The sequence below is a fragment of the Schistosoma mansoni genome, chromosome 6, assembly GCF_000237925.1.
Source record: "Schistosoma mansoni strain Puerto Rico chromosome 6, complete genome".
In the NCBI taxonomy this organism is placed as follows: domain Eukaryota; kingdom Metazoa; phylum Platyhelminthes; class Trematoda; order Strigeidida; family Schistosomatidae; genus Schistosoma; species Schistosoma mansoni.
Window position 1 is genome coordinate 12,150,479 of NC_031500.1, and position 9,677 is coordinate 12,160,155.

The 9,677-nt window shown below is 34.5% G+C and overlaps 2 protein-coding genes across 2 annotated transcripts in view; one reads left to right on the forward strand and one right to left on the reverse strand.

The window, feature by feature from the left end:
• Nucleotides 1-4,511, forward strand: part of Smp_176180 (venom allergen-like (VAL) 9 protein) — a gene marked incomplete at its 5' end in the record, with an annotated part of 6,056 nt that extends 1,545 nt beyond the window's left edge. The window contains 4 exons of the mRNA XM_018798275.1: nt 1,906-2,045; nt 2,789-2,876; nt 3,792-3,886; nt 4,459-4,511. Coding sequence (XP_018653233.1) covers nt 1,906-2,045; nt 2,789-2,876; nt 3,792-3,886; nt 4,459-4,498 — 363 coding nt within the window. The 3' untranslated portion in view covers nt 4,499-4,511. The remainder of the gene's footprint in view (nt 1-1,905; nt 2,046-2,788; nt 2,877-3,791; nt 3,887-4,458) is intronic.
• A 1,784-nt stretch (nt 4,512-6,295) lies between these two features.
• Smp_176170 (hypothetical protein) overlaps nt 6,296-9,677 on the reverse strand; it is a gene marked incomplete at both ends in the record, with an annotated part of 30,779 nt that continues 27,397 nt past the window's right edge. The window contains one exon of the mRNA XM_018798277.1: nt 6,296-6,376. Coding sequence (XP_018653234.1) covers nt 6,296-6,376 — 81 coding nt within the window. The remainder of the gene's footprint in view (nt 6,377-9,677) is intronic.

Genomic DNA, 9,677 nt, shown 5'->3' on the forward strand with positions numbered 1-9,677 from the left:
CTGGATTCCACTGCTAGCCACTATCCATCTCTGCTAACCATAAAGCAAATAGTTAATTAACAAAATAATAATCAATTGTCTCAATCTTAACCGTTCGTTCTTCAAATATCAGTCCATCTTCTCTGATTTCATTGTTCATGCATTTTCGTACCGATTGCGCTTCATTCCTGTTCGTTCCTTATCGATCTTCTACTGAAATACATTCAATGGCCGACCATCAGTAACCCACACCACAGAATAAACAAAGGTATTAATTTTTTTATATTTTTAAACAGGGAACCTAATAATCGTTTGATTGTTAATGGCTTAGATATTAATCAAAAAATTATCATTGAGAAACAATGGCTCAGTATGATAAGAATAAAATGTTGAAATTGAGATTAAATGTAATTCAGAGGATCATAGAAACAGAAATAAACCAGTTGGAGGTAGAAGGTTTAAGGAGAAGATGGAAGGGGAAGTAAGTGGCTATAAAGGAAGAAGAACATAAAAAGAAATTATAAAACAGTAAGACCATGATAAAGGAATAAATTGTATCAATCTCTTTTGGACACACAATTCTGATTTTTCCAGATGTATGAATATTGTTTCGGCAATGTTGAGAAGATGCAATATAATTGCCTTCGGAAGACTTCTACTTACCTTGTAGATGACTTTGAACTTAGAGTCTATCTTGATTGAGTGACCTGTGTTCACAAGGTGTTCTATTATTGAACTTTTTATTGAACCGTTTCCTCCTCTTCTTATTCACGCCGGGTAATATTCTTAAATTCTTTGGGATAAATTACACATCGAACGACCTATATACCTGGCTCCACATAAGCAGGTAAATTGGTAAATTGTTATTTAGTATTTTCAGCCGCTGTTACGACTTCTGATCGGTCTAGTTTAACATTTTTTTAACGGTCTTTTTTGCAATTTTTTGATCAAAATTGACTTCGTGACACCAAATCCATTTAATAAAACATGAAAATCTGACAATTATCAAGCAGTTGTGAATTAACACACATGTGAGTTAACACATGAAATTTCGAGAGAAATATATAGATTTAATATTCCCATTGTCTTTTTTGACAAAAACGTCCTATTGTGTTTGGTATTTCCTTATGGCCTGTTAATTATCACTTGATAGTATCACCAGTTAGAACACTGACTTACTGATTAGACCAATGATACATAAACCAGTAAAGTCAGCATAGAGTCCACTCTGAGTTCTTATTGGTCCTCCATGATAGTATCTTCTCAACTAACCAAGCCGGCTGAGTCCAGAACACCAATATCAACCTTCGCTATAAGAATCATGTATTACAGACAGACGCATTTTATATACAATCAAATCAGACCGTACCATAACATAAAATAAGAAATAACAAATATATATATCGTGGATGGGCGCTGCTGAGGACTCCCACAATAGAACGAAATGGCCGTCCAATGCTTCCAGGTTTTCCATGGTGGTCCAGCTTCAATTGACTCATGATTTCAACTATATAAAAAAATATACATGAGGCCAAAAGTTGCTGTGATTGTGAGAGACTGTAACTGGTAACTGGTAGGAATAACTTAAGAACAGTAAGTCATACAATGGTAACCAATAAGTCAAATGGAAGCTTATAATAAAATAAGTATAAATATACGCATAATATAGTTACTTATTAGGTGAACAATAAGAATATATATAAATATATAACAGTCAATAAATAGATCTTTGTCCGGATATAACAGTGCTTTCCAAAATAATTCCTATCAACTGATAACAGATACAGAATTCATCGTACTTGTTGGTTGACTAGTAAACTAAAACTTGTAAAATCAGTGTTATGATAGTGATGACAACAAAATAATATTGAATTCGCACAATTATTTCCACTGATGTTCAATGAGTAAATAAATTACTATTTACAGAAATGGAATATGGAATTGGAACGGAAAGCACAAAATTTATCCGATCAGTGTAAAAGTGAACATGATGAGATCGAACAACGGAGAATACCGGAATTTCAGAATGTTGGACAGACTTGGGTTGGTACTTATACAGTGGAAAGGTGAGTCTTATCTGTCGTCCATAATGTGTGATTTTATGAAGATTATTAGTTTGCAAGCATTAAAAGCGCATTGGTAGAAAGATTCTATTCACTTTCTCAGAGTCATGCAAGTTAACTAGATTCATATGAGGTCTGGGGGATGCAGTGACAAGATAGATTACATTTCAAGATGTAAAGACATTGCTAGAAAAATAAAAAGCAAATCTATGGAAAACCACGAAGTTGTAAACATTTGAGCAACTTGGAAATAATTATTCACTGGATGAAATATTTTCACCCGACAACAGAACTTTTTGTTCTAGTGATATTGTGGTGAACAAAACACCCGTTGGGGATAATGTAATGTATTCATGCAGAAATCACAGACTATCTCACTAAATTTTGATAATCATACAATGAACAGTTAATTTGCAAATTAACAGCCAATTATCTCAATCTTCACTGTTCCTCTTGTAAATATCAGTTCATCTTCTCTAATTCCATCGTTCATGCATTTTCCCACCAATTGCGCATCATTTCAGTTCTTTCCTTATCGGTCTTCTGTCAAAATACATTCTGTCTGACCATCACCATATACTACTTATATGGATATAAGTAGACCACACTACAGTATTAGCCAATTTTATCCAATGTTTATTTTGATGAATTAATGTTTCACATATTATTGCATTAATAACCTTACGTTTGTCCCAACATTCAAAGTTTGAGTTTCATTCCTTTTTTATATTTGAATATATATGAAGGGCTGTAAAATTATGGTTCAGCGAAGCCATGTATTATAACTTCAACACAAATATATGTAGTTCGGCTACGTGCGGAAATTATCCTCAGGTAAGCATTAGGATGAATGAAAAGTATTTTTGTTGAACCAAACATTTAGAGTAATCTTTCTTAACGTTCCACGTGTATGACCTTCTTTATCAGGTCACATAAATGGGGTGAAGAATATAGATCATTATATTTCTATTACGCGTCTACTTGAATTAGAACCATTAGTCAACTATGTATGGGAATGTATCAGTTTAAATGGACGCATGTCTGAATACTAAACTTCATTTATCGTCTCATCAGCTTTGAACTCAGACAACCAATAGTTTTACCAATGTATTGGTGGGTACTTCCCACTCATTTACCATCCAGTATGGTTGCTCGATATGTGGAAGTTAATTAAATTATTAATTAACAATATACAATTGCACAACACAATTGGTATTCGGGTTTCTGAGTAATCTCAAGTCAATTCTTAACGTTACAGAGAAGAATAATCTGTCAAGAAATGCAAAGTTGAAGGGTTATCGCATTTTAGAATCAGCATTGAGGGACAATTGGCCATACATTTCAGCGAAAACCATAATTGTACTGACTGATAACACTTCGACAATGCAATAAAGCAGACAAACATGAAGACTGCATTTTGTAGACACGTTTCCTCTTCAAGTATTCGAGTAATCAACATTTAACTGCAAGGATGAAAACATGTGAGATGTTACATGGACAAGAGTGTACGATCAGTCTATGGATTCCATATATTTTCAAAATAATTGTTAACTGACAGATAATTGTTCTCCATGTTTGTCTGTTTCAGCTATGCAAGTTAACTTTCAAGTCATATAACAGTTATCTTTTTCACCGCCTTACATACATACATACTTTCTTACGCTTTTTATTAATTAGTTGATTTTGAATTGTGTTCACACAAACTTCACTCTCTTCTGCTACCTATAAGCATTTGCTTGTTCATTCTAGCTTGTTTGGGAAAATACTACCGATGTTGGTTGTGGTGTCACAGACTGCCCGAATTTTAGAACCAAGCTCGTGATTGTGTGCAATTATGGTCCTGGGTGAGTGAACATCATGATCGATTCGATTCATCTTGATGAACTTTAGTTAGATCTTTTGAATATAAGGCTTCTATATATTTGTTTCATCAATTAATACGGACCTAAATACTACTTATATCTAGGAATGATATTTTTTTGATTTCTGTTTTTCAATAGTGACTGATTAGGTCAAAGTAGTCACATCTAAACAGCTTTGACTGGAATTTCCCAACTGATTGACAAGTGTTAGAGTTAAGATTAACGTTGATCATGAATAAAACTAATCTACAAATCTGAATTCTGTAGTTACGATTCATACTACAGATGGAAATCAAATTCAGTTAGATGAACATCAGAAGGAATTTCTCATTTTGTCAATAATTTATCTGCTACGCGATGAATATAACTTCGTTTGAATTTATTCATGTAACTCAACCGCTCAGGTAGACACTTTTTTTCAACAACGTCGTCAACAACAGTTGGTTCGAATGATGTTAATTTGAACATGCAATGATGTTTCGATCCCAAAGGTGGGACTGAATCACACTTGTAGACTGACTAACTAGCTTTCCGTCTTTCTTATTCTATTTCAGAGGCAACATACCTGAACAAAGACCGTATAGGACTGCATAAGTTATCAATCGTAGAACAACTGATATTTCATACAACTTTGGATCGTAACTGTTATTGGGGCATTGGTGTTTGATAGTTCGCTTCATTATTCCATTTTTGTGCATGTTTTTGGTGTCTTCCGTTTTCACAGCTGTTTGAATATATGATTTTGATGTTTGTTGATGACTTGCTTAACAGAACTCATCAATTTGTCGTTTAATCGTTATTGTGTCATTTACACACTCATGTATTTGTGTACGTGTCCGTCATCAATTTAAATTACTGTTCAGCTTCAAGATTCTACCACGACTGGATAACCTTCCATCGAAAACTGTTCAGATACATCATTTTAGCACATGCAATCACCATTTTACTTAACTGCATAAAACAATATCCGAATGAACAACCGGATATCTGTATGAAATATAATAAACCGACGCGCTTACATAAGTTTGCTTTCATTTATCATTTTACTTCATTGTGGAGTGATTGTGAGATGAGTGACATCCGCTACTTTACTCATTACTGTAGATAGGTAATAGTTATTATTGATGACTACCGGTTAATATCATTTGAAAAATCAGCAATCAGAATCCCGATTGACTTGATCAATTGGATTGGTCAGCCCCACGTCCAAACAGTAATGGTAACCTTAATTCAACGGTCAAGTCCATTTCGGTCAAAGATTCCGTAATTATTTTTCCATCCTTCTCTTTAGTAAAGAGGTTATTAACCAGACTACACTATATTATATTCAAAGTAGGAGTAGTTTATATACAGATACACCTGACCACACTACACAATAAAATGAAAAAGTGAGATTAATGAGCGAAAAATAGATTTCAGTAGAAAAGACAGTCAATAACAAACTGCTTAAAGATAAGGAATAGATAATCGTGTTACACTAGTCAATGAGTCCATTCAAAGCTTTTATTTGATGGAATACATTTATGATAAACCGGTTATTTATTAATTATGCAAGAAGAATATGTATTATGATGATCAGAAATGTAGTAATTAAGTACTAAGAATACAAACATAATAACTTACAATATGACCAGAATGATAGTTATTGCATATTTCAAACTAGCATAAGGAAACTAAGTTTCATCTTTTGTGACTTCTGACTTCAAAATACCAGGAAATTTAGATTCGTAAAGGAAATAGCACTTGGTTATCTTATTTTCTCTAACATTTCTACATTTCATATCTCTTTATCATGAGACTAAATATCCGACATCACAGTTCTACACATAATAGTTTTTCAAATTAGTAAATGATGCTGGTACATTTTGTAGCTACTTTCAATAACTGATAGATAGAAAATAGTCTATTTGATTATACTGATAAGTCTTGATGATTGAACGCTATACTCGGATCCTAAGCTAGTCTCGTAAATCCCAAGCTAGAACTACACAGCGACTTAAACACGAAAGAAAAGGAGCAAAATATGCGAGAAGCACTTTACTCCAAAGGTCCATTCATGCACAGGAAATATAGGATTTTTATAGTATTTTAGAATTTTTTAGGTTTTCCTGAAAATTCTAGAATGCTACTAAAAATAGTAACCGTGTAGTAATCAGCCAATCAGAACCTCTACATATGACTTTTCATTCTTGCGATATTTCTAGCAAAACTTCTAATCAAACGCTGATTGGATAAGATGCTTCTTAATGTTTCCTGTGCTTGTCATGTCTATTGTGAGAAATTTTCAGGATCATTCCAACAATATTCATCGAACTGCTTGTTGATATCAGTGGTCAGAGTTTATTTAGAAGTTCGAATAAAGAAATTAAGCCTGACAAAATGTGTGTAATACTAATGATCGATTCCGATATTCATATGAGTACTATTGCTTGAAAAAACAGCGAAATCCATGTTCAAAAAAGTTGAACTTGTCTGAAAGTGAGTACGTTATTGACGACCAAAGTTCCTCGTGGATTCCCTTAGTATTCAGGCGCAGTTATGTTGGTTTAATCATTTAGTAGGGAATTTATGTTGACCTACATTATAAAAGCCGTTGAATAGAGTAGGAACAAAGATTTGAGCAGAACAACATCAATTCATTTTACTGCATTAGATTCTCATCAGCTGCTTTAATCCTATAACATTTGAAATAAAATTTGTTATAAAGCTTACATTATTTTAACAATGAAAATAGATTTTTATCAGAAGGGGTTTTTGTGGAGATTTTAGCAATTTTATATAGTTGAGATCATGAGTAAATTGAAGCTAGACCATCATGGAAAACCTGGAAGCACTGGATGACCTTTTCGCCCTATTGTGGGACTCCTTAGCAGTGCGCATCAACGATCCCGCCTCGCGAGATTCGGACCCAGGACCTACCAGTCTCGCGCCAGAACAATAAACCCTTGGAAGATATCAACTCACTGAAGACATTGGTGAATGGTTGCTCAATTTCGTGGATTGGTTGAAGTTAGAAATTAACATCCCTGGATGCCGGTCAGATAAGTGGTCTAGAGGTTAGGTGCTCTGGCGCGAGACTGGTAGGTCCTGGGTCCGAATCTCGCGAGGCGGGATCGTTGATGCGCACTGCTAAGGAGTCCCACAATAGGGCGAAAAGGTCATCCAGTGCTTCCAGGTTTTCCATGATGGTCTGGCTTCAATTTATCCATGATCTCAACCATAGAAAATGGATTTGTATTATCATGATGGAGTAATGAGAGTGGAGACATATAATGAGTATTGTTAATCAATATAATGTGTGACAGAAGATTCTGTATGATCAGCTGATGAGAAAACTAATGCAGTAAAATAAGTTGATGTTATTGCGCCCAACTCTTTGTTCTAACTCCATTCGATATGAAAGAAGAAATAAAATGAATGAAATAAGTAATTATTGTCATAGAACTTAACGTTACAAGTAATAATATTCGGATAGCAAATATTTGATACTTTAATTAATATAGTACTGAAGTAAGTAAAAATTACAATTGCATCAATAAATAAGAAAAATCTGGGATGAATCACAAACAATAAAGAATAATTGAAAAGGAACCAAAAAACACCAAGTTCAAGGAGTCGGAAAAACCTGGACTGGATTAACCATCATCATAGGGAATGGATCTCTACTTAAACCCTTGACAAGACCAAATAAAGAAAGAATAAATACTGCACTGAATAACAGCCGAACAAGAACAGAAAATGTCAAGTCACAAGCCGAATCATGTTTAGTCAAAACAATACACAGAAGTTGTTATCTACTTCACTCGATGTTAGATTACAGTAAACTGTGTCGTGAAATGACCACAAATTTGTTTCACAAAAATATCAATTATTTAGGTCAACATATGGAACTGATATGATTTGATTAACTAAGACAAAGATAGATAATCAGCATTCCTAAACGTATTATGCACAATGAAACATTGTGAATTCCTTTCTGTTATTCGTTGATTACCACTCTGTGTTCACTGTGTGTGAATAAACCACTGTCTCTATTATCTGGTTCGTCTATGTCAACAGTGATCTAGACTGCTGGCCAATTATCTCGAACCTAGTATCGTAGTGTGATATGCCAAAGTGTATTATCTAGTCTATTGTTAGTGTATGAAGCGTAGAGTATTGTCGTATTGATTATCGAGTGTCGTTTATTTAATAATGCATTGAATGGAAAAGAGATAGAAGCATATACAAGACATAGATAGTCTTTGAGTTATTCTGCTTCTACTAAGAAGGACACATAATGACTGACAAGAAATGTTTTCATTACTAACGACAGATCAGGGAGGCTGTTACACAACACAACTGTAAGATAAACTCTCTGTGTACTAAGAATTAAAACATACTGACTTCCGACATGACAGAAATATCAACTACCGATATTTGAAAATACCATGGTAAAACTGAGTTACGTCTATTTGTGGGGTCGAATGTGAAGAAACAGGATTTCGAAGTGGAAAGAAAGTAGTCCTTCAATTATCTTATTGCTCTCAACATTTATACATTCGATATCACCTTGTCATGAAACTCGACATTTGACTTCATGTTTCCGCACTCCTACTTTCAATATAATGAGTGGTGTTGAGACAAACCTCGGATTATTCCACCTAATGGTAACTAGCAAATACTCCATGTTTATACAATTGATTGATCACTGGATAGTGGTCAATGTCATGTGTGTCAGTTCGTTCTTGGTGCAGATCGAATTCTATCGACCACGTTGCAATGTGACCACTAGTCTAGGTGAATCGACATTGCGTGCACTATGTTGAGATGGGATGGTAGTTGTAGGTGGTCGACAGGAGTTCTTGGACCTAGGTTTTGTGCTACTTAGCACTCGTCAGTAAGGTCTACCTGTAATCTTGAGGGGACTGAGGCTACCTGACTGATTCGATCCCATATCACCATGTTTCACAATCAGAGAGTTTACCACTGAGTTATCCGAGCCGTGACTGACCTCCTTTAGGGATCAGATGTATTTTCAATTGATTGATCACTGGGTGGCACCTGAAACACATGACATTGATCACTTTTCTGTTCAAACAAATGAAAATTGGAAAGTGAAGTGAATTTATTTCAATTACATGTATTTTATAAATTCATCCATTTGTGGTGATATAGAAGGTAGCTTACACTACAATTACAGTATGCAGGAGTAAAGCTTCTGCATGTGAAAGAAAGCTATGTCACTGACTAATTTTTCGACAGAAATGAATGTCGGTAGTAAGCAGACACACAACTTGCAATGAAATAATTACTGGCAATAAGACATTGGTCAACGGACACTCCGGTCACACAGTAACAAAACGTGGAAATCAAAAGACATCAAGAATTAGTCTGATATTCAAAGGATTGTTATTTTGAAAAGATAACTTCAATTGAAAACAAACATACGAATTGGGCGATTTTCACCGGTGTACAGGAGTGATACGATATATGAAATGCAAAAAAGACAATTGCAATAATGATTGATTTCGGTACACAACAATTCTTCATGTTGTTCTGTACAGTGGGCGTCCAGGGTAATTGCCTCTGAAATCAGGTAAGAGAAATGAGACTTGAGTAAGTGAATTGACACGATGAGACTTAGTTCATCAGTGATTTTCTCATGTTGATTTATTATTATTGTGATTAAAGTTGAAACATCCACACATATTCACACTGGTTACAATCAAAATCATCAACAATTGTTGATGATATTCATGAAACTACTTGTAGATATCAGTAGGCAGATTAT